Genomic DNA, 26,511 nt, shown 5'->3' with positions numbered 1-26,511 from the left:
AATGAATTTCATTTTTAGACTTTGGTCCCATAAATAAGATACCTTATTTACCTAAATGCAAATAAAGGTATTCCAACCTTGGGGAAAGGTTGGGGGAGGGGGAGAGAGAATCTGAAATCCAAAAGACTTCTGATCCAAATCATTTTGGATAAGGAATCCTCAACCTGTATTCAGTAATTCTCCATAGCATGATATTCCCTGTGAAGCTCTGGTGGTTTTTGTTATTTTTTGTTTTGATTTGATTTGATTTGATTACTATTATTGAAACTTTGATTCTGAGTGCCTGGCAGACCCCTAGAAATATGATCAATTAGATATGGACTCCTCCTTCTCCTTACTAAGGTCCACAATCCTGGTCTACAATGAAGTTTTCTATTCCTGCCCTGCCTTGAATTTTAATCTTTCATCTAAAAAAAACTTTTGGACTTTACTGGCTGTGACACAATGGAAAGGAAAGAAGTACTATATTCAGTCAAAAGAACTAACTTGCAAGACATTGATTTAATGTAAAAGTATCTTGCCTATAGATGTACATACACAAACATACCTATTTGTATAAAACTACAGTTAATTGGGGACATTTTTTTGAAATATAATGGATGTCTGTACAGACATCTATTGTGTTCAGCAGGACTTACTCCCAGGTCAAAGGATTCAAAATGGTAGTCTTTATCAATTAAAAGATGAATATGTATGTACTGATTTGTCATATTCCACCTTTCCAATAAACATATTGTTCAAGATAACCACATTGCAAAAAAAAAGAAAGAAAACCAATCCCCAAACATATCCATATTATTAACCTGATTATTTTGATTGATTATATAAGTAAACATTGCCACAATAAAAATAAATTGTAATAAGTTCAAAACATTTTAATTATCGCATGACAAACATGGTGGTGTGAACTGGTTCCTGCTGACATTGTGACATCATCTACTCTTCTCCTACTGCTCCTGAGTTTATGGATGTATTTTCACCCTGAAGACTAAGCATATTTATTGCAGATCAATGAGCAGGTTTTTTTCCCTAGGCATCATAAAATGGAATTGTATTTGCATATTGTGATGTGTGCCTTTCTGGTGAACTATTCGTTCATGCACATTTTATTTATCATTTAATCATTGCTCAGCATTAGATTACCCTCATCTGAATGTGTAACATGTCTCCACTGGAATGTATAATCTTTGAGGTGATGTGAATTTACTGGGTTTGAAACATCTGGTCTATGAGGTTTGATATTTTATGGCTCAGATGGAAGTGATCACAGGAATTTTTACTTTTCTGAACCAGAATTTTTATTTTTCTGATCAATGTCCATATTCAGTGGGGCTTTTATTCAGAAATCAAGGGGGCAGTAAAGGAACAGACATTCAATTGGCCTTCTGCACTCATGGATTATGTATTCACAGATTCAGTGATCCATGGCTTGAAAATATTTTTAAAATATGTTTTAAAAAATCCAAAAAGCAAACCTTGTGTTTGCTATTTTTATAAGAAACGTGATTTTACTGTGCCATCATATATAATGGGACTTGAGCATCCATGGATTTTGGTATGTATGGGAGGTCCTGAACCAAACTCCAGTGGATATCAAGGGCCCATTATGTATATGATTCTTTCTCTTAACAGGACAATTTGAATGTCTTGAACACACATCTGTTTCTGTATCTTACCTTAAGCAGCTGCTCATGGGGATAGAAATAATAACACCACTGAGGAGCTTGGAAAAGTTCTTCTTGGTGCTACAGCAACCCTTTCTAGCAACCCCTTTTATGAGGGTAAAGATCTCAGTGAAAGTTGGATAATCAAGAAGTCGCTATCATAGCCCAATTCCCAGATCTTTGCTAGGACTGTTGTGCACCATTTTGAGTGGTGGAGTTCGCTCAAGGTAAGTTGGGTCAAAGACTTACTGGGGCTTTGATAGTGAATGTATAGTCAAAATTGTATGATGTTTAGCCAGATAGTGGCCACACACATGGATGGGTTAACTAAGGGCAACTTTATTAATTGTTACCTAATTAATATCTATGATTTTTCCTGCCATGTGTTCCTGAATGCATAATGAACTTGACCATGAACTTTGCATTGAACTTGGTAAGGGTAATTATGTTCCCAGAATTATTAATGCCATATTTCCAGTTCCTAGGCCATTAGCTTTCACCCTCCCCTCTTTTAATTACCATGCAGAGGAAGGTTATAGCTCCTGGCCTACACCAAATGGGCTCCTTGGTTGTGCGCTGAATTCAATTCCTTTGCTGTTTCTGCCACAGATTGGGAGAAGCGTCTGCTTTGTCCCTATGCCCCGCAGGGTCCTCCACCCCTGAAGTTAGCATGCAGGGGAGAGAAAGCCAATGCAGGTGCCAGGCTCGCCACAGCGAGGGAACTAAAACCTCCCCCTGAAGGCCCCTCCTCCTGCAGGTCTTAGAAAAGGCCATGGCAGGTGCCATGCTCACCATGGCAAGGAAGAGAAGACCACGGCAGGAAAGAGAAAACCAAGTCCCCCTGCCAGAAGAAGACACCAGTGAGGAAGGATGGGATTACTTTCTTCTCAAAAGTAAATGGAAGAAGCTGAAGGATCCCAATGCAGCTGGGGGGGGGGGGCACAAGCCCCCTTGGGGCATACTTGTAGACCTAACCTGGGGATGTCCACCTTCCTCATCAGTCAGATTCAGACTGAAGAGGAGGGCGGGTTGCCTGTCATGGCTTTGCCCTCCCTGAAAGCAGTCACATTGGGACTACTTTCATTTTGCCTCTTCTGTGGTGGAGGCAGCAAATCCCTCCCCAACCCCACCTTCTAGGCATTGAACTGTATACGGGATGCAAAATAATTATTAGGGGTTAACCAAATGGGAATGCCATAGAGTAGTTGTGCTATCACCTTTGCTTGAAAACCTGCAGGGATGTGGTGATATATTGGCTGCCCCTGGAGTGGAAAAACCTCCTGATGGCACTGTCGCTTGATTGAGCCCATGCCAGTTTGTATTTTAAATGAATGGAACATGACAGATTGTTACTGAACCAAAGTTCTAGGTATTTGAAACTTTTTACTTGCAGTGAGTTAAAGCACTGAGCTGCTAAACTCGTTGACCAAAAGGTTGTAGGTTCGAATCCGAGGAGCAGCGTGAGCTCCTGCTGTCAGCCCCAGTTTCTGCCAACCTAGCAGTTCAAAAACATGCAAATGGGAGTAGATCAATAGGTACTGCTCTGGTGGAAAGGTAACAGCACACCATGCAGTCATGCCGGCCACATGACCTTGGAGGTGTCTACCGACAATGTCAGCTCTTTGGCTTAGAAATGGAGATGAGCACCAACCCCAAGAGTTGGACACGACTGGACTTAATGTCAGATGAAACCTTTACTTTTACCTTACTTATCTTACAGACTTGGTTTTTGTTCCTTTTCCCAAAAACCAGGATCTTGGTTTTATCATAATGCACCTCCAGATCATTCATCTCACAAAAGTCAACAAATCTATGCAGGAGTCTTTTTATACCCACACAGGAGAGGGATAGTAGCAGGGGTGGCTCAACCCATTACACAAAGTAAGCATTTGCAGTATAGTTGGTTTTGCCCAGGGGCGCTCTTGAGGTGCTCTTGGGGGAAAATAGACCTTGACATATGCGAGTTGTAGTTACTGGGATGTATAGTTCACCTACAATCAAAGAGCATTCTGAACTCCACCAATGACGGAATTGAACTAAATATGGCACACAGAACTCCCACGACTAACAGAAAATATATATCAATGATTGGTTGGGGGGGGGGGGCAAAATACTATTTGCTTACTGTTGAAAATTACCTAGGGCCAATCTTGGGGCCAATCTTGGGGCTATGCCCATCTACTTCGGCCAGGGCTGTAAGGAAATCATACAAGAAGATGTTAAATAGTAGTGGGGCAAGTACACACCCTTGTTTGACTCCCTTTTTGACCCAGATCGGGTTCTACAGAAATCTCCTGTGATCTTTTATCTGGCATAGGTTTTGTTTGTGCAATTTCTTTATCAAGAAAAGAAGCCAAAAGTGCTTTTAAAAATGTATACCAAAGAATCTCATACTGGCTAGGTGATTCTTGGATTTGTGCCCTAAAATGTATTTTTTCCCAAACTCTGTTAGACACTTTTTAAAATGTTCTCTTTGATTTTAAAAATACAGGTAACTTAAAACTGATTGATTTGGTATTCGACCACAGTGATAACCATTTGAGTAATATATGCAAAATTTGCTGTAACTGAATCAGAAACCTATTTAGTCCATCACCATTCTGCATTCATTTCACATTCTTTGTCCATTTGCACTCATCTGCGTGTAATTGCTAAAATATTAACATCATTATTTTGGAAAGTATTATATGTATATATGCAGATTGTATTTTTGACTACAGATTTTGCCTAATAAGCTTTACTTTATACTACTGAACTGTCAGGGAAAATGCAAATGTCTCACAGTGATAGGAAAAAAGATGAATAGATAGAAGCTAAAAAGGATTTTGATTGCAATATTCTGATTTTATTTTCTAAAAATTTTAAATTTCTATTATTTGTCTATTAACCTTTATGAAAAATAGGTTCCATTGTCTAGATGTTAATTTGATGCACTGTTCCCTTTGCAATGCTATTCATTTTCACTGTTACCTGAAAAAGAAAGACTGAAGAGAATCTTTTTCTGCAAGCCGTAGGATTTTTGATGTTCTTCGTCCTGTGCTCTTGTAGCTGATAAGTGAACACCTCTTCTTGTATTTTGTTTTAAAGCAAGGGTTAGGTGCACCTTTTATCCTCATAGCTGAATTCAGTTTCAGATTATTTGTTGGAGGGAACAGACATTTAATTTAACTGATGAGCCAAAAGAAAAGGAATCAACCACAAATTTTAAGTCTATTTTGCTGTAAGCTCTTACTCCTAGCAGCTAAACCCAATGGGAAGCATTACACAGTGAATCACAATGCTCTCTGGACCATCCTCCTAAAAATTGGATGCCCTGACAAATTTGTGAACATCCTGCAGCTCCTCCATGATGACATGATGGCAACAGTCTTGGACAGCAATGAGTCCCAAAGTGACCCATTTAAGGTGGAATCAGGTGTTAAAGAGGGATGTGTTATTGCCCCAGCCTTATTTTCCATCTTCGTTGCAATGATATTGCACCTTGTTGATGGGAAGCTTTCCACCGGCAAAAAAATCATCTGTCAGACAGATGGCAAGTTATTTAACCTCAGCAGACTGAAAGCCAAAAGGTCACAATAACATCTGTTATTGTACTCCAATATGCTGATGATAATGTAGCCTGTGCTAATTCAGAAGACCTACAAGCCACACTTTTTGCAGAAGCATACAAAAAGCTTGGCCACTCCCTGAACATCAAGAAAACCAAAATGCCCTATCAGCAAGCGTCAACCAATCCCTCTGCAATGCCAAAAATACAGCTTAATGATCTAACATTAGAAAATGTTGACTATTTCCGCTACCTTGGCAGCCATCTCTCCACAAAAGTCAACATCAACACCAAAATGTAGCACCACCTGAGCTCTGTGATTGCACCATTTTTTCAGATGAAGCAGTGAGCATTTGAGGATTGGGACATTCATAGAGATGCCAAGATGCTTGTTTATAAAGTTATTGTCCTCCCATCCCTGTTATACGCCTGCAAAACATGGACCATCTACAAATGTCAATCTCAACTTCTGGAACAATTCCATCAGCATTGCCTCTGAAAAAATCCTGAAAATCTCTTGGGAAAACAGGTGGACAAATGTCAGCATTATGAAAGAAGCAAAGACCACCTGTATTGAAGTGATGATCCTTTGCCATCATCTTCACTGGATTGGCCATGTTGTCCGAATTCCCGATCACTGTTTTCCAAAGCAGTTACTATACTCTCACCTTAAGAACAGAAAATGAAATGTTGATTGACAGCAAAAGAGATTTAAAGATGGGCTTGAAGCTAACCTTAAAAACCGTTGCATAGACACCAATAACTGGGATGCCCTGACCCTTGAGCATTCTAACTGGATGTTAGCTGTTACAACAGTATTGTGAAATTCGAAGAAGCATGAATGGAGGGTGAAAGGGAGAAATGTGTCAAGAGGAAAGCCAATTTTTATTGGGACCACCTTCCATCTGGAAATCAATGTCCTCACTGCGAAAGAACATGAGGATTAAGAATAGGTCTCTACAGTCACCTATGGACCCACTGCCAAGACCCTACACTTGGAAGGCAATTATACTTGGCTGTGAGTAATTATTACAACCCTTTGGAGAATACAACAGCTAGGATATAAAATAAAAATGTTGAATAAGTCAACAGATCATGTAAAAAGCCCAAACAGACAATTTTTACCAAGTACATACAAACTGTATCAAATCAGAAAGAAAACAAAAAAAATATCATTTTTTCCCTTTTCCTATTTAATTAAATACTAATTTAGGTGACAAAAAAGCAAAGCAAAAACCCCAAACCATCCCTGTTGCTGAATGTCCTAGAAGAAAGTTCAGTTTCTCTTCACAGCACTATTCCCATTTACCATATGCCAAATAAATAGCAATAAATGTTCTCTAGGACTGAAATACAAACATCATTCCATCTGGTAAAGAACCAGACCTTTCACTTTAGTTCTTTCACACACACCAAAAAATGGCTCTGGGATGACCTGGAATCTTCCCAGTTGCATTTTTGTGTCTACACCTGCTTGAGTTAAAGATGGGTAAAGGCCAAGTATTCATGTTGCACTGGGATTTTTTTTCTTGGAATTTAAGTTTACTTACAGAAGTTGGAAAATCATCAAACAACTAAATTGTAAGAAGAGGGATGTAACCATCTGGTAAACCCCAGAAGTTTGGCTTGAGGGCCCTAAAATGGCACACTCATACCTAAAGCATTTCTCAACTCTGTTTGAAAGAAAGTGGGCTGTTTTGATAAAACTCTCCAAATGTTGCTAAGCTTTGTGAAAGCAAACTTGCAGATGTCTTGAAGGTGCCTGAGAATTGCTTACAGTGATTACATTTCATCTTCTGAAGTCAAAGATACTTCTCTTCTAGAAAGGGAAGATAAGACAGAGAGATTTTAAGTCTAGGCAGGTCCTTTACCTATCAAGGAAAATTGAAGCACGATTCCCAGTTTCCTTGCTGATCAATAATGGAATAACAAAACATGAGTTGAATGAGGGCTACTTGATTTAACATATTTTAAACCTGGAAAGGAACAAGATCAGCTGATTTTCACTTCAGCATTTCCATGGAAAAATCATCTGAGACATAAGTGCAAGCCAAAAATGGAGCTGTTCCCCTTCCAGTCATCTGTTGGAAGGCAGCCAAAGAACCACACCCAAGGCACAGGATTTAAAGTGAGGGCAAAGCGCCCAGGCCAGCCTCAAGAAGAGTGTCTTTTAGGTATCAGGGACTAAGAAAGAATTTCCAGAGCATTCCTTGTCATCAACAGGGTGGCATGTTGTTTACTGTATTCTTATTTTCTCCCCCAGCTACCTGCTAGATGACCACCCACTTAAGGGTCCAACTTAAGCCAATTGTTAAAATGTGTGGGGCAGTCATAAAAAACACAGACAAATCGGAGGGGGTTCTTATTCTGCTCTGAAAAACTGGCAAAGCTAACACTGCACTAGAGGAGATAGTTTGGTTAAAGTGATGTCCAAAGTGTGTGTGGAGGTGGGGCAGTGTCAACTCTCAACCCACATACACACTCGCTTGGCATCACAATGTTTCCCAGTTGACATATTTGCCAGTGACCTTTCACCCATTGGAGAGCAACAAAGTTGAATCCACTTTATAGGAGCTGCCTGACTGACTGTGAAAAGTGATGAGAAACTATGGAGAAGGAAATTAAATGGAGAATCCTGGAAATCGGCATGTGTGGATGGATTTTTTGTTTTTGTTTTTGTTTTTTTGTTTTTTTTTGTCGTGTCAGGAGTGACTCCTGGTGTGAGAGAATTGGCCGTCTGCAAGGACGTTGCCCAGGAGATGCCTGGATGATTTTGATGTTTTTATCCTTGTGGGAGGCTTCTCTCATGTCCCCGCATGAGGAGCTGGAGCTGATAGAGGGAGCTCATGCGCCTCTCCCCGGATTCGAACCTGTGACCTGTCGGTCTTCAGTCCTGCGGGCACAGGGGTTTAACCCACTGCACCACCGGGGGCTCCGGTGGATGGTTGATATTCTGATTACAAATCAAGGTTTTCCTGTATGACCCACTTAATGTTTCTTAATATAGGTTGGCATGGGTTGTTTCAATCCCCAAAACAAGTCATACATTTTAATATCCGAAACAAATGATACATTTCAATGCCCCAACAAATAATACTTCCACAATAGCAACACAAAGTTGATATGTACATTTTTGAGGGCAGTCCTGGGGAAATGTTGCAGAATTGCAATTTGCACGAGTCCTAGCATGGCCAATTATAACAACAGTGGGGGATGATGCATCATCTGGTCATTCCACATCTCTGCTTTAGATCTTGTGTTCTTCACTCCAGACATAATATCAATCCTTCAGGTTTTTCTCCTTTTCAACTTAAAGCCCTGGTGGAATTGATAATTGGTTGACAATCCTACAGTCATTTGGCCGGGAGCAAATATTCAATGGAACTTATTTTTTCATTTTTTTTAAAAAAAAAAAACATTAGACAGTTAATGGTTTTACCCTTGGTTTTGTAATTATTTTCACCATTCTGAAATTGAGAACATTGTAGAGGATACAACTACTCCATTCTCATCTTGCCCTTTCAATATTTGTTCCAGTACATCAAATACATAATGAAAGAAACAATAAAACAACATATTTCTTGGGGGTTTTTTTCAGTTTGCAAAGGAATATGAGGGAATTGAAGAGCTGGTTGCCCAGAAATCCTATGAAACTTGACAAAGAAGCACTTCCTGATTTGGAAGAAACAGATTGCTACACAGCACCCTTCAGTCGTGCACGCATACATCAGTAAGTGGTGGTTTAAAATTATTCATATGAATAAGACACCCACATTAATATTTCATTTTCCTCCAGCGGGTGACATAACAACAATCCTCATTAACAGATGGCTGGTGTCAAAACTGAATGGAAATCATATTCTAAAAATTATGTCATCTAGAAATAGAGTCTATATTCAACAAATATTTTCTAGACAAAGACCTTCACCCACATAATTCCACTCAGGAGATTTGATTTACTCTTCCAAGAATAATACTGCAGCTCTCCAAGGATAGTCATACTACTATGAAAGCTTTTGAAAGACTCCTAAATTACCCTGAAATTATAGGGGATAAATTCAATATCTCCCTTAAACCAAAATAATATTTTTGGATGTTTTTCATAAAGGCATAATTTTACATATGCGAACTACAGGTTCATATAAAAATACATTGCTGCAATTGCAGTCAGTTGAATTTTGGGTTATGGCTTCTGGAACATGGCCATGCTGTCCAGAAAACTCACAGCAACCCAGTGATTCCAGCCATGAAAGCATTTGACAACACAAGTGAATTTTGTTAGAGCAAATGGTAAACCAAATGAATATGCTTTTAATGCTCATTCCTGCTAGCCCATTGGCTCAGAACCAGCTAAAATATTACTTTATAACTCACAAGTTTGATACATTGTAACTGCCATGGATGCATTTTGTGAAATTCTAGGATTTCTAGTTTCCAAATCTCAAGATTCCATAGCAGGGAACCATAGTGCAATAGTTGGGTAGTGTGAAAAGGACACCAAAGGTTAGTTTCTAACTTGAGCCCCCCTGGTGATAGAACTGTATGGTTGTCTGAGTGAAACTGGAAAGAACTTCTTCACCTCTCATGCTTTTGTAGAAGATGGGATTTTAGAAGTTTACCTGGTTACATGACATATCAGATCTATTAAGATTATTCTACTTAGTCTGGAAAGCTTGGCATATATCAGTGAATGGGGGTGCAATTTTCACAATTCTTATTTGTTCCTGCAATCCTTAATATTCCAAAACCTGCTTGGGAGGGGTAGTTAGGGTGGTGGGAGTGGGGATTAGTTAGTTTAATGTCCTGATCTGATGGTTTCTCAGTGTGAGGCATTGTGGGATGGACACAATGATTTGTAGGAAACACTTTTCTTAAACTGCCTGTAATGCAATAGCAAAGATGGTTTGTTTCCATGACCAGCAATACCTCACACCGAGAATGAACCTCTTAAAGCAAGGCATATACAGGGAAACAGCCGAGGAGGCAACAGAGACCATATCCTCCTTTTACAGATTTTGGATATTTTTTTCTGCTGTTGCCTATGTTCTCTCTTTTAAAATACTTTGCAATTTTATAACATGTTATATTGGATTCAATTTGTTTTTATTTTAATTTTGTCAAATTAAATTGAGAGGGTTATAAACTGTGTCACCAAATATATAAAGTTGTCAAGCCTTATGCTAGAAGTATGGAAAACATGAATTCATTGTGAAATGCATTGTTTGCTGTTACAGTGACAGCTGCTTTGAAAATTAGTTAACAACAGCTATCTTTTTAACAGTTTTACAATAAACAACAAAGACAGCTTCTTCAGCAACTCCACCAGAAGTAGGATAGTACACCATATGCTGCAAAGAACCAAGTATGAAGACGGAAAATCAAAAATGGGTAAACATTCATTAAAATGGGAGTTAAACTGTGTGTTTTTGTGCTTACCTTCCTACATGCGTGTAGTAAAACAAGTATTTTTTTCCAGAAACTCTCCAAGTTTTTTATAGCAAAGGCAGGGGAATGAAATGGGAGGACTCTTATTCATTATATTGGGTCTTGATCTGAAACTACCATCATCATACTGCTCTTACATAACAGCATAGTGAAATCATATCTGGAATACCATTCTCTTCAGCTATCCTAATTTGGCAGGAACAGTATTGATTAATCCTGTATTGTCCAATTTTTCAATTGTTTTTCAACACCCCCAGTTTCTCTGTACTCGCCCATTACTTTCTTGTATCCTAAGGTTACATCAGTTGCTGGTAACTGATCTAAACAAAACCGGTTAACACAGTTAACTCAGCAGGTGGAAGAGGGCAAGAGATTGAATTGCCCTTGTCTCATCTATGTTGGTTCTGCATCTGTGTTTTTAGAATATTTTGGCAATATATTATTGTGGTGTTTCTAGGGGCATAAAAGCTATCCCAATAGTGTAACACAATTTTCTGGTAAATAGGTATCAGTAAGAAAAAAGGAGACAGTTCTTTATACCATCATTACACTTGTCCTTGAAAGCTGCAGAAATTTCTAAAAAGGCAGCTCCAAAATTCCGTTCAGAAATTTCTGCAGCTTTAATTTTAAGTGCTACCCTCACCCCCAAGAAATTGCAGAATGAAATGCTCCAGGCTTTATAACCAATAGAAAAAGCTCATTTTTGCATTCATGAGCTGTCTCTCCTTTAAGATCCAGAGAGGGCTTTTTCAGCAGCAGTCTAACTACTGCTACTTTTAAACAGGATGGAAAATTCCCCTCCCTGAGAGATGCATTAATAATTTGCTGTATTTGAGATCGAATTGCATCGCCTCCCTGGATGACCAGCCAAGAGGGACAGGGATCAAGAAAGCAGCTTGTCCTGCTTACTGGCCCCAGCATCTTGTCCACATTAACAGTACTCATCAATAGAAACTGATCCAGTGTAATTCCACTCATAGAGTTGCTGGACACCTCATTGTTGGCCTCTGCTCCCATGATTTCATCTAAGTCAGCTGTTATGCGGAAGATTTTATCTGCTAAATGGTTGTTAAAAGCATCACAGTGAGCTACTGAAGGTTATAATAACAGGTTCAGAGAAGAGGGTACCTGAGTTCAGAGTCACTACTCTGAACAGCTCTCTTTCCCTCACTTGTGCACTGATGCCATACCCAGCTAGGAGGGCCTGAACCCAGGTTGGACTGCTATCATCTCCTAACCAAATTTCTGTGAAGCATCGTAGGTCAGCTCCCTTATCTTTGAGGAGATCATAAATTATATGTATCTTATTTTTCACTGACCTGGCATTACATAAGAGCAAGATGAGGTTTAGTGGATGGACTGGCTCACTCCAAGTTCACCAGACTGGCAGGATGACTGGAAGTTGAACTTGGTATTAAACAACTTTCTCTATATGGGCATGTGACCCTGCCATCACCATATCTCTCCCTGTCCTGAATTAAATACAAACAATACAGGGTCAAAGAGACAACCAAATACAAAACATGAAAACACAAAATACAGATTATATCAATACAACAACACTTAACACACAGTCAGTGGGTGTATTCCAAGTTGAGCAGGTCAAATATTTAGATAGCTCAGTAGCACCCTATTCCCACCAGGGGACAGCCTGCTAGATGATTCTGGGTAGCCTTCGCACTACTACCTACTCCTTCAACTGGCTCTCCCACTGGTAGCTGGTGTAGCAGTTCCAGAGTGATCAGTATCCACCCAATGAGCTATTTTTACCACAAACAATATGCCACATGTAGTAACATAAAAGAAGTCCTTCCAGGCCCTGCGGACTCGGTTTTATACTGCTCCCTCCTCGGAGATTGCTGAATCACACCCAGATTTATTTATTATTTATTTCAAACATTTGTATCTCATCCTTCTCAACCTCCGAGGAGGAACTCAAGGCAGCTTACAACTGGCAACCATTAGATACCAACAAACAAACAATCGCAGTACAGACAGTTTTACATTAAATAAAACAACAAGATTATAAAAAATACATTAAAATGTTAACCATTAAAATGTTAAACACAACCAAGCCTAAGCCCCCAAATTCAAATCATAATCCAGAGTTCCAGTCCAAGGTCTATTCATTGACAGTTCTCATAAGTCATTACAGTTGCTGCTTGGTCAGCTGCCTGAATGCTTGGTCCCAAAGCCAAGATTTGAGGTTTTTTTCTAAAGGAGAGAGGGAGTTGCCTTGATTTCACTTGGTAGTGCGTTCCATAGACACACTCAGATGGAATGGGCCTGGATCTGCAGTTTACTCACAAGAAAACCAGTCAGGCAGTAGAAGAGTTGGATGGAACTCCTCTGGTTTCTGGCCTCTTCTACATAGCAGACACAGCTGGTAAGGCTTCAGGCAGAAGTTCTTATAGTCCAGAAGCAGGAATATTTGATGAGCTCTTGTCTTCTGAGCTGTTTCTGCCATTGAATAGAGCAGCCTATTGGAGGGTCCAGTAAATCTCTTTTACCTACTGCTATCTTCAGCTGGGAACTGAGAGTTCAGTTGTCCCTGCAGCAATTGTAAGGAGCCATTCCCATGCCTTAAAAGATATTGGCATTCCTTTTGGCCCATTGTTTTGGATAATTTCTATATGCAGTAATATATACTCTTAGAAATTTGTTGCAAATGGCCACGGCACAGAGTGAAATGTTCCCATGCTAGTCAAATGAGTTAGGTCATATGAGCCCTAAAAGCTACTTGCTATTCTACTGATCATTTTCTAATATGGGTAAAGCCATAAAGTATAGATTACTGTACCATTTGTTTACTGACTTCAAAGCTCTGGATAACCAATAGTAGGATGTGAGGGCGATCTGGCTGCGACATCTGTCACCCCATTGATCGCCAGGGTTGATTCGGCTGATCTGGCTGGCTAGGCGGGTGTCCCCTTCCTCCCTCACCGCTCCATGTGCGTCCCTCCCGAAGCTGCGCGCTCGGTGGAAGAGGACGACGTCCCAGGTATAGAAGGAGTGTACCGAGGTCTCCAGTCTTCGGTCCCGGGTTTACGACGATAACCAATAGTAATCCGAATGGCTAACAGGCAATTTGTTCATTGTGGAAAGCTCTGTCAAATGTGTACATTACATCATCTTTACAAGATGTCCAATGATAAATAATACATTTCTTCTGAAGAATACAGTTCAGTTTAACAATGTTGTTCTTTTTGGAATCTTTCATGGAAAATTATTTTGTATATAGGAAAAAGATAGTGCTTGTGAACATAATGGAATATTATTTCTAAGTTACACAATGTCTGCCTTTTTTCTACTTAGGCATTACCAGATTACTCAACAATGGAACATATGAAGCTGCATTTCCACCTCATGAGGTAGTTTAAGTAGTAGTACTTTAAGTATGGTATGTCCATTCTAAATTTGCTTTCATCTCCTATAGTCTAAATATAAAGCTTAAATTAGCTCTTTCCATTTGTAAGTCTTCTCTGATGGCTCTTACCTCAGACTTTCACAGTATGTATCATATGACTTTTCACTACATTAGATGTCTTTCACTGTATGACCTGCAGTCTCATGTGATACATGCTCCTCAGTAAGAAGTTACGTGTTTATTTCATGTGTGTTTTTATATTTCAATGCCATGCAAGCTGAGACCTATCTGTTTCTATTATAGGGTCATTAGAGTCTACCTGATAGGTTAAACTACTGGGATCCTATACACTGCATCTGAAATATTTGCATTTTCCAACAGGTCAAATATATATTATATTATAATATAAAAGGCACCACACAGATTACAGTTAGCTATATTATTATTGTGTGCATGTTTTTTTTAAAAAAGGAGGGCTTAAGGAAAACAAACAAGCTTTATTTGTGCTGTGTAGTAAATATAAGAATTTGGGACTTGTGTCCCCATCACCCCACATAGTCTGACTCACCCAGTTGGCCATCCCACACGGTGAAGCACTGACCATCCATCTTCCCCCCATTCTTCCTGATGGAACCTGGGAAGCTTCCTATGTGGCCACCACAGTGACATACTCCTTTTTGATACCCCTTTAAGTACACCCCCCCCAAGTAATTGTATCTTGTGTAATGGGAAGCCAGTGGGACTCCATGCTTAAAAGAGTGGCAAAATGGAGCATGCTGTTGATTCTTCCCCCATCTGATGAGTTGATAATTTTGAGAAGTATTCTATTAGAGCTACTCATTTTACTTTTTATTTATTGAAACAATGAGAAAATAACCTTCTTGTAGATTTGGCTGTTATGCTTTCACTGTTTTTTTAATTAATTAAAGAACATCCAGGATTGATAAGAGAATAGCATACATTTTAAGGGTGTGTGAAACGGCAAAAGTCCATTCTGTTTTTGTTTTGAATTTTGAGTGCCCCCATTCTGAGATTAACAGGGATTATTAGGGGAGCCATTTGGATTTGTTATTCAGAACCCTGAGTTCCATTTTGGTAAGTTTTGGTCCATTGGCACCAATGGGGAAAATTTAGAGGCTCATTTATTCATCTTTTTTCTTTTTTTTCTTTTTTGCTATCATGATGAAATTTGGCACAGTTTTAGGACACATGTACGGCTGTAAGCTTACCAAGTTTCAGAATGTTTTGCTCATCCATCGATTTTTGGGTATTTTTAAATTTTTTACAAGTAACATTTTATTTTTTTAAATAATTTTTTTTAATTCACCCACAATGACAGAGCATGTAAGGCATAATTCCAGGGAAGTTTCAGAAAGATTTGGTCATCCTTTGATTTTTAGGATTTTTCCCATAGTTGAAGCAGTGTTATCTTTGCATCAGACTGATCAGGACTCAGCATAGCCATTTGCTGCATCATATGTCTACATCAGCCAATCACAGGCTGGTTTTCGTCTCTATTATCCTGTACTTCAAGTCTCAGAATTTCCTGTTTTTTGTCCTGCAAGTTGTCTTCTCCTCTCAGCAGAAGAGAGAGATTTTTTTAAAAAAATAGTGGAAACTTTAGAGGCTCATTTCTCCACCATTTTTAGGGCCATTAGGATGAAACTTTACAGACTTGTAGAATACATTTATGGCTGTAAGTCTGCCAAGGTTTGTGATGTTTCACTAATCCATTGATTTTTTTTTTTGAAATTTTTAAATGTTTTTACCAATAACATTTTTAAAAAACCAAAAGAGGCATTGTTTTTTTAAAAAATTGCCCACAATTATGGAATATGGGCAGAGTATCATTCTTCAAGGAAGTTCCAGTTGTCCACTGATTTTTAAAAAAGTTTTTAATTTTCTTTCTCTTCTACTGAGAGGAGACAACTTGCAGGATAAAAAACAGGGAATTCTGGGACTTGAAGTCCAGGACAATGGAAAGGTAGTCCAGCCTGTGATTTGCTGAGGAGGACCATGTGATGCAGCAAATATGGCTTCCCTGGATGTGAGTCTGGACTTTTAGGATCAGTATCTGAAATAGTACCTTCCATGTTTGGACTGATGCTGGGTTTGCCACTTCACTAAAATCCTTAAAAGTAACTTGAAACAATTCCTCATTATAGCTATAACGTAAATTCATTCTCATTCCCTGTGCTTTCATTGTATGACAAAACCACACACAAAAGAAATCATTTATAGTAACTATGTTATTTAAATATTGATACTTCCTAGTTCTTGTATAAAGGAATAATGTCTCAGCTGTCCTCTTCTAATCACCAAAATAACCATAAATAAACAGTCTATTTTTATAGAACATAGAGTGCAACCTTTACACCAGCTGTACCCCTTAGAGGTGACAATCCAAAACTGATACCTAATATCAGGTAAAAAGTCAGTATGAGAAAACAGCAACCCCAGCCTAGTTCCCTTGGTATGTATTGGACATTGCAGAGTACATACTGGTCATAAAGTCAGATCAGAATGCCAGCCCTAGATTAATTTCTTCCCTACTCACTTTTGATCTCTTTTTGACACTTAGTGCCCAAACCCTATCCTGCACATTTCTCAAACTGCGTCATCAAAAGACACATAGCACATCATGTAAATTCCACATAATTAACCATAAATGATGAATAGGTTGAGATTCAGAAGGTTCCTTCTGGGAACTAAACACAAACATGACACCTACAAATTAGGCACAAGTGGATAAGAAAAGGGGCCAACAATACTTTGCTAGCTCCTTATTAATCCTGCACTTAACAACACTCATCAAGCCAATCAGTGAATGAAGACTTTTAGAAAAATAAGGGCTTTTATTCCTTTAAACAGAATCTAAAAGCAATCACTGAACCAGTGTTTCAAATAATGAGTTGCCACATGCTTGGGTAGAGAAATGGCAGCAGTAGCTCTTTGCTATTTCCCTTCAAAGAAGCACCAAGAAAGTAGAGGGGGCTTCTTTTAGATTCATCTGGGATAGAAAATAACAGCAGCAACCAGGAGTGGCAAGCCCTCTGAGGCAAACATGGAACTAAGTTAAGATCACTCTGACCAAAAGGTCATGAGTTCGAAGCCTGCCTGGGTTGGAGTGGGTTTCCAACCAATTGTGTAGCCTGTTGTCGACCTTTTTGTGTAGCCTGTTGTTTCCAACCAATTGTGTAGCCTGTTGTCGACAGATGCAACCTGAAAGACAGTTGCATCTGTCAAGCAGGAAAATTAGGTACCACCTTAAAGTGTGGGGAGGCTAAATTAACTAATTTATGAGGCCATAAAAAAGACTCCAGCAAAGCACTCCAGCAAAAAAGCATGCGGGGAATGCAGAAGTACTTCATCAGTGTTGCAGATGAATGATGAAAGCGACAGCTCCCCTGGTGGCCATAACAAGTTAAATAGCCTCTGTGTATGTCTGTATATGTTGTATGTCAAAATTGGCATTGAATGTTTGCCATATATGTGTACACTGTAATCTGCCCTGAGTCCCCTGCAGGGTGAGAAGGGCAGAATATAAATACTGTAAATAAATAAATAAGTAGGTTCTCTTCTCTGTGAAATGACTCTCGACTTATACATAACTTATATCAAATTACATAATTTTGGCTTCAAAACCTGTCCTTGACTTGTACATGAGGTCGACTTATACATGAGTATATACAGTGGATGTCTGTTTCTCGAAATTTTTATTGGGAGTTATTGTGAAGTTAAAGTAAAGATTGCAGTGCACTTTATATATAGAAGTACTATGTTAATTCACATTAATAATTAACAGAGTTTCCCAGCTGGAAAGTACTTCAGTTCCATACTCAAGACAAAGCACTTTTGGATGGCTCACACTGTTTTTGTTCCAAAGGAATGTTTTCATTTTATGGAGAGGTTTATGACTAGATCAACTTTAACAGTAAGCGCGAGACTGCAATTTGTCAGCATTGTTCAGCTATACACATGAAAATTGTTGGACATAAAATCGGTAACTAACTACATTTCTGATATTTGTTTTCAAAAAAATTATTTGCGAGGCTACAACTCTTATCTTTTCTTTGTGTTCTCCAGGGGAGTCACAAGAGCAGACATCCCATCAAGACTCATGGAGCACAAAATCATCGGCATCTGTTATATGAACGGTGGGCACGATGGGGAATGTGGTACAAATATCAGCCTCTGGATTTGATTAGGTACGTCGACAATGGCCACATTCCACATTTTTCATATCAAACATATCCCCAGTATATATCAACTATGGTTTTGTGGTTTATAAACTGATTGTCCTACAAATGACCAAACCAACCACAGTTTGCATTCCCCATTTCTGTGTTCCTCTTTGTTCCTCTTCCATCCATTTGTCAGCTTTTGTTTCAGGTGAGGCATCTGGTGAGATAAGCCTTAATTGTGAAATTAGATTTAACAACATGTCATGATTTATATAACCTAGAGTTCACCTTGCTGGCTTGGCTGCTAGATTCAGTGGAACTCCTATTTTTCATGTCAGCACAGTTCTCTCAAATGTAATCAATAGCACTGTAATTATTTGATTGAATTAGCTTAAATGGACTTGCCCAAACTATTTCGAAACAAACAGGACATTAACCTTAAGAGTATGTGATTTATTTTTATTTATTTTTTTGCTTAATGTTCTATGGCCATGATTTGGCTTGAAAATGTGTTTCAATTAATTAGCAACATGTATCTTTTCTCCCCCATCTTTACTCTCCTACCCCCTTTTAAATGCAGGAGATATTTTGGAGAGAAAATCGGTCTTTATTTCGCCTGGTTGGGATGGTATACTGGGATGCTTATACCTGCTGCTCTTGTGGGGTTGTTTGTTTTCCTTTATGGTTTATTTACCATGGATTCTAGCCAAGTAAGGTAAGCAGTAAACAATACCCTAGGGTTTTTTTAAAAAAAAAGAAAGACATCACATACTATGTTATAGAACTGTTGTTAAACCCTATAAAATAAAATGATGAAATCTATCTTAAACCTTTTTGATATAGAATTAAAATAAGTTAGCCAAAGAAATTTAATCTAATTCTAATATGTCTACTAGACTCCTTTTTCTTTTAGCTAGCAGGATATTTTTGAGTCACTCATCTTACGTCTTATTTTATTTTATTTCTTAAAGTGACAGCTTCAACAGGTAGTATAAGGTCCCGCCTCAATCTATTCCCATCCTTCCCGAACAAGCCTCAACACATAACTGATATTCCATTGGAAAACAACTAACATTTTAGAAATCATTTCAGGTTCATAGCTGTTTCCAATTACAAGCACAAAGCTTGTAATTAAAATTTGTGAGAGCTAAATGGCACCTGGAATTGATCTGAATTAGAGAGGACCAAAGCTGCTTAACTCAGCCTTGATCAGAGTTGACCAAAGTAATGGATTACTCTGAATTCTTCTCCAGAATCCAGAGCAAATCACAACTTTGTGTCCATGTAAATAGTTGGGAAGATTACAAGATGGAACTGGCTTCAACTGTATATACACAGCCATCCTGTGTTCCTCTCCTGTTCTCATTGTCGTGGTAGCCAGCAAGATCAACATGGATTGTGCCAGTTGCTCATCACCTGGAATTATGATGGCCAGAGTAACAAGGCAAAGGGAGAAGGGAGGAGGAAAAGGAATTGGTGATTTCTTCTCTCTCCCTTACTACTGTTTCTCTGGCACCTTGGCCAATGTCACTGCATCAAGAAACTGTCATAACTCATGTCATGCCTGCTGGCCACCATAACAAAGAGAATGGGAGAGGAGAATAAGAATGGCCAATTTCAGCACTGCGGAACAGTCAGCATTCCCTCCTGTCTCCACAGTAGCTGGGGGGATGGTGGTGGCCTAAACCATCCCAGGGGCAATCTGGCATTCAGCATTCTGGGTTGACCTGTGGAAAAGTGGTGCATGTAAAACCAACCACTTTTATTTTTGTGTGCATTCAGGTCATTTCTGAGGTAGTTACCCTAAGGTGAACCTATCAGAGTTTTCTGAGGCTGAGACTTTATGACTCAATCAAGAATCAGTCTAACTCCCAAAATATCATACCACACTGGCTCCCCTGTAACTCTATAAGTACCTATTAACCACTGACTCTTCAACCTCTTTCAACTAATCTTATCCAGTATTGCTTCAAGGAAAATCCACAAGGACAACTCTGTCACAATAATCAGGGACCAAAAGCAAAAAATATTGGAAGGTGGGAGATGCCCACAGATCCAAACTATTTCATGTTTATTTTAATATGGAGTTCACAATTCAGTGCAAAATAGATGAAAAAGTTGGTCACGGCTTATGTGTCTTTCATTCTGCTTTAATTGTAGATGAAATCATCATTTTCTTGTACTAAACTTTTACTGATAAGAACAAGACTATACTGTATATTTCATTTAAAAATATGTGTATTATTTAGATAGTAGACTGTGACCCCTTAACGGAAATATATTATCAGATAAATTATTATGGAACATTAATAGATAGAAAGTATTGCACTGTATGCAACAAACACTTGCAAATGTATGTATACTTAAATAAAATTAAATTAAAAAATTACTTCTAAAATGAAGCAAAATTCAAAATGAATATATAGATAAGCAAATGTTTAAATGACTTTACATTCTATGTTTCCAGAATCACTATACTGTGTCCTGTGTAAACATATAAAAATATCTTTTGATTATGAAAACACCTATTTCAAAAATAGGTGTTCATTATTTATAATGCTTTAATAATTTTTTTTTAGTCTTTGCACTGCTAAATTTATTGTCCATCTGCAGAGTACATTTATTATGTTATTTTAGCTCTCATCAACCCTAGTGTCAAAAAATACAATAATCATTCTGGCTGCTCATTATGCAAGAAGACATCATGTCAATTTGACAAACTAGCCATTCCTTCCAGAGTTGGTTATTAATTTCATGTGGTCAATAGAAAGCCACCAAATGATAATCTAAATGTTTCTGAAGCCGCTAACTCTCACAACTAGGAAATGTGGAGAGGGAATGGACCATAGGATCATATATTTGTCAACAAAACATACTATTTCTGTAATTATTGTGCACTGAATTTGATTCAGACCTCACAATAGCAGAGCTTAGCTTATCAAGAAACACTTATTTAAATCAAGACATGGAAAGTAAAAAAAAATACTCTGATGAAAGAATGTCCTACCAATGTGGCACTTTTGTTATTTGGGGATTTTTCACCAAAAAAGGAATTACATTAAAAATTGTTTTAGAATGAGAAATATTTTTGCAGAAAAAGTGCTTTTGTGCTTTTTTGCATAATGATGTAAAAACTTGAAATTTGAAAAATAATTGAAAAATGCACAACGCACATATCATTTTTATTTATTTATTTATTTATTTATTTATTTATTTATTATTTAAACTTATATGCCGCCACTCCCCTGGGGCTCGGAGTGGCTTACAAGAATAGCTAAAATCTAACAAAGTTTAAAAGCAATTTTGAAACAATTTTCCAGTGGGAGGAATAGTTCTGAAATGCTTTATTCATGCTTACAAGAAGAAGAAGAAACCTTTGCATTCCTACATCACAGATTTGAACTATAAAGTATCTGGGCTTGGATAGAGTGCAACTTTCTTTTAAAGCAGATATGTGGAACAGGCTGTTAAGTCAATTTATACAACCCTGATGACAGATTTTTGTTTTGCAGGAGATGTGTCTACAAGCATCGTCCTTTATATATATATAGCTAGCATCTTAGTTTGCTGACTATACTACATTCTGGCAATACTTTGAAATTTTCTGTTCTCAGTGATTAATGCTGCTTGGGCAAAAAAAAAAAAATATAAAATTTGTGCAAGCAATGTAATTCAGTTTTTAGAGTTACATAACTGACTGCCATTTAAGTAAAGGGAGTCTTCCCTCTAGTGGTTTGTGTTCAATTTCATATTTTTTTTAAATTGCATAATACAACCCACTGTTAAATGTTGGCCAGATATTTCAGTTACAGTTAATACTTACAGCCAAACATCACCTCAGCAGTTCTGAATTTCAGTCTGAGATTTGTGTGTGTGTGTGTATCAACATAGGATATGTGTTTTTGTGTGTGAGAGAGACAGTGTGTGTGTATAGTGGATTCTAAGCAGCCATTTCAGATTTAGCTAAACATAGTTCTAGAATACAGCAATAGGAAATGTGTCCCACCAGAGCAGACAGTCTCCTAATCCCATGAGTCGTCTCCATTCTGAACACTGGCCTACTATCCTTAGACGCAGAGGAAGCTTTCTAAAGCTACTGGTGTTCCTTAGCTAGGAATAGGGATTTCAATATTAAGTCCTGCTCAGCAGAGCTACAAATGCTAAAGGAGGGACTTGTTCCTCCTCAATTCAAAAGTCCTGACTAGTTAGATTTGAAATAGACAATACTAAGTATAATTGTGTCTGGAATAGATAGAATGATGGGAAATTAAGATGTTCTATGACATTTCATTATTTACTTTACTCCCAAGTATTCCTGTAAATTCTCCTATCGTTTGTTTCTCACCTTTGTGTCACTAATTTACAGAGGGAATCCACCAGTTTTCCATCATTAAAATAATTGCTATTTGCAAAGATTTTTGCCCTTTCTATATTTTATTTTATGTGAATATGGTTGACATATCTCTTCATCTCTGACTTATAGCTACATTGTTTCCCAAAGCTAACTCTTCACTGTATTTGTAGCCACATCACTGGGTGACAATGTGGAATAGAAATCTTCCAAATGAATAAAAGAATGTAAACAATGATAAACTTTACAGCTTCATAATCCATGTGTCAACCTATTTGTCTTGCCCAGTTATGCAGGATACACAAGTCTTGAACTGCTATAATATAGTATTATGCTTACCTACTTCTCTCGGGATGGTGTCTTATTGAGGTTCAGAGAAGTTATGTAGGATAAAAATTCCACTGACACTGAAATCATGCACTTCATGTTCCATTTCTGCCTACAGTACATTAAATTTTCTATTTCCTCAAGTAAGGTACAAGACAATAACACAAAGATGCAATGTGCACCCTATGTTTTCTGTACTTATGAATGTCAAAAACATTGCAATGCCTTTGAATAACCATTTGATTCTTGATTTCCTGTTGCAGCAAAGAGATCTGTGAGGCAAATGAAACTGTCATGTGTCCAATGTGTGAGAAAAATTGCACACTGCAAAAGCTCAATGAAAGCTGCATCTATGCAAAGGTAGTTTTTAGTCCTCACTGTTAGAAACTCATTGGTTTAAAGGTCAGTTGCAAATGATATCAGAAAATAGCTTTCCTAATGCATGAGTGCTTGGTGAAATTTTTGGTAACAAACAGAAAACTGGTCACTCTTCATGTTCACCTCTTCACAAAGAACAATGTTGGTTTCCAATGGTGAAAAGGTCAATTGTGGTAGAATCTAAAACTAAAACCAAAATCATGCAATAACTTGGCAAAACCATAGGTGATAACAGAGTGTGTGTTTATGAGGAAATGCCAGCCCTAAGAATAGCCAACTTCCTTCTCTGCCCACTCAACATTGTAATACATCATCCCTGAAAAGCCATGAAAAAAACTTTAAAGGAGGAAGCATATGTTAAAAGGAACAGATAGTCAATCATGACTTGGAATCATTTCAAGACTTTTTGAGAATGTAACCCAAATGCTTGAGCACCCCACTTTTTGCAACCACTAGGATATGCATACATCCCAAAATATAGCTAATAGCAATCCCAGCATATGTTTCAGTTCTTCACAAAAAAAAATTGGAACTTATCTTGTATCACATTTAAGTAACTAATCCTGATTATCTAGTCTTAAAATAAATTGATTAAAATGTCATATAAAAATATCACACCTCATCTGTTTTGGATTTTTTGAAAGAAAAGCATAGAAATCTTTCTGTTTTCATCAGATTTTCACATAAAAACACGTATATTCCCAATCACTATATAGTATTGTAAGAAAACCAAAGTCAGAGATCAAATTTGTACCTCATATCCACTGTTTATAGAATTCATGGAATACATATGCTGAGCTGATATCCTCATGCCATAGTTAATGACTGTTCATTCTTTCAGAACATCTAAATACACTATTATTATTCTTGTGTGACACAAACACATACACACAAGATCCACTATATAAAATATGTATATATATATTTATTTCACAGATAGACATTTTCTACTGACCATGCCCAGCATGTCTGTGACATATAGCTATTGAATGAAGTCTTAGAATAATAGAGTTGGAAGACATCACAGATGGCCATCCACCCTCTGCTTAAAAACCTCTAGAGAAAGAGGCTCCAACTGTAAACATGTGCTCTGCAGATGTTCCTATTTCTGACAAGTAAAAAAGAAATGGCAGAATTTCCAAGGAGATATTTGTTGCCAATCTCACTTTCTACCTTTGTAAAACATACTACCCAGTGACATGTCAGGAACTCTCTTTGTGCCTCGCCAGGAGTTCTTTGATCACTGCTCATTGAAGAAGTTCTGGAGGATCTGCTTCTTGTATTCCAGTTTTGAGTTTCTTATATCTCATTCTGGTAAAAATTACAGTCACTTATTTCCTTAAACATAGCAGGTTACTTGATATTTTGAACCAAGTGAAATAAACATAGATGTCACATCTTTAACAGAGCCTATATTGTAGTGTTGAATGTAGTGCATATTGAGTATCCCTTATCTGGAAATCTGAAATATTCCAAAATTGCCTACATGTATGGCTGTAACACAGTTGCTCTCTGATAATACATTGTACACAAACTTTGTTTCATTTATAAAATTACATTTAAAAATATTGAATAAAATGACCTTCAGCCTATGTGTGTAAGGTGTATATGAATCATAAATAAATGTCATGCTTAGATTTGGGTCACATCCCCAAGATTCCTTGTTATATACATATATACAAATACAGATATTCAGAAATAGTGTCTGGGGATGGGTGGAATCTGAAATCCAATGCACTTCTGGTGACAAGCATTTTGGATAAGGGATATTTAGCCTGTGCTACAACTCTTCTGTGGATGAACTTTTCTGTTGAAACTATGTGTTATCATTACCAATTTATTTTACAGTTAAACATTTAGAATTGCTGCCACAGGCAGAATGTTTTTGTTAGTCCCTGGCTGCTTAAAATTTGTAGATGAAAATATATTACAGTTATGTCTGTAGAAGTCATAGAGTACTTATGTACAATCTTTGTCTGTAGAAGTCATAGAGTACTTATGTACAAAAATACTACTCAGTGTAGTGTAAACAAAAAAGTTGGGCTAGATACCGTAATCTCCACAGTTGAAGCATGGCTTTATTAAAAGCATAGAAGTAGAAATTATGTGGGTTCCCCAGATTCTGTTGAATTTCAAATCTATCTTTCATCACTATCTTCCATGATGGGAATTGAAATCTTACAACATCTGAAGAACTATAACTCCCCCACTTCCCCATATTAACAGATATTTATTTATATTTATTTCGTATAGTTGTATCCCATCCTTCTCACCCCCGAGGGGGGACTCAGGCTTACAACGAGAAGATTTAATTCTTTAATATGTGTCATTCATTTGGATTTTTCCCCTCTAGGTTACACACTTATTTGACAATGGAGGGACTGTCTTCTTTGCCATTTTTATGGCTATATGGGGTAAGTTTTACTCAAATCTTTAACTGTACAAAATAGCAGGGGAAGAGTTTCCACTTGGAACAATTTGACATCTGGAATTAATTTTAGTATGAAACACACACTTATTTAAGTGGCATTAGCCTACTTATTCATGACTAGCATTTTGGTAGGTTATTACTTTATACATGAAACCTAAGTTTATATTAAAAGTGCAAAGAAATGTCAGAATTAGGAATCCTCATTGACCACACAGAAGAATATTCAAGCATCCTATTTTTAGCATTTGGATCCTAATAGAGATCCCCTACGATTCACTGAAATGCTTTTAGGGAAGGATTTTTTATTTAAATCCTTAGAACACATCGTGGAGCATTATTTTTAAATTAGAATGGTTATAATAACATGCAGAAACTACCCCTAAGTTAAATGTGTTGTCGAAGGCTTTCACGGCTGAAATCACTGGGTTGTTGCAGTTTTTTCGGGCTGTATGGCTATGGTTGTGAGGTCTGTTGGAAACTAGGAAAATTGGGTTTATATATCTGTGGAAAGTCCAGGGTGGGAGAAAGAACTCTTGTCTGTTGGAGCTAGGTGTGAATGTTTCAATTGGCCACCTTGATTTGCATTTGATGGCCTGACAGAGATATAAACCCAATTTTCCTAGTTTCCAACAGACGTCAGAACCTCTGAGGATGCTTGCCATAGATGCAGACGAAACATCCGGAGATTGGTGTTTATTATTTACTGTTTCGTTTCTGGTGTTTAACCAGATTTTGTTCATTTTCATGGTTTCCTCCTTTCTGTTGAAATTGTCCACATACTTATGGATTTCAATGGCTTCTCTGTGTAGCCTGACAT

The 26,511-nt window shown here is 37.8% G+C and overlaps 1 protein-coding gene across 4 annotated transcripts in view; it reads left to right on the top strand.

Annotated features, from left to right (window-relative positions):
* The window catches only part of ANO3 (anoctamin 3), a 345,000-nt gene that overhangs the window by 264,683 nt on the left and 53,806 nt on the right, over positions 1-26,511 (top strand). For all 4 annotated transcript variants that reach the window (XM_067462700.1, XM_067462699.1, XM_060765901.2 and 1 more), the window contains 7 exons: positions 8,810-8,941; positions 10,493-10,599; positions 13,972-14,027; positions 18,110-18,231; positions 18,788-18,922; positions 23,149-23,245; positions 25,617-25,677. In XM_067462700.1, coding sequence (XP_067318801.1) covers positions 8,810-8,941; positions 10,493-10,599; positions 13,972-14,027; positions 18,110-18,231; positions 18,788-18,922; positions 23,149-23,245; positions 25,617-25,677 — 710 coding nt within the window. The remainder of the gene's footprint in view (positions 1-8,809; positions 8,942-10,492; positions 10,600-13,971; positions 14,028-18,109; positions 18,232-18,787; positions 18,923-23,148; positions 23,246-25,616; positions 25,678-26,511) is intronic.

This window comes from Anolis sagrei, chromosome 1, assembly GCF_037176765.1.
Source record: "Anolis sagrei isolate rAnoSag1 chromosome 1, rAnoSag1.mat, whole genome shotgun sequence".
Classification (NCBI taxonomy): Eukaryota; Metazoa; Chordata; class Lepidosauria; order Squamata; family Dactyloidae; genus Anolis; species Anolis sagrei.
This window is presented reverse-complemented; position numbering and strand designations above follow the sequence as displayed.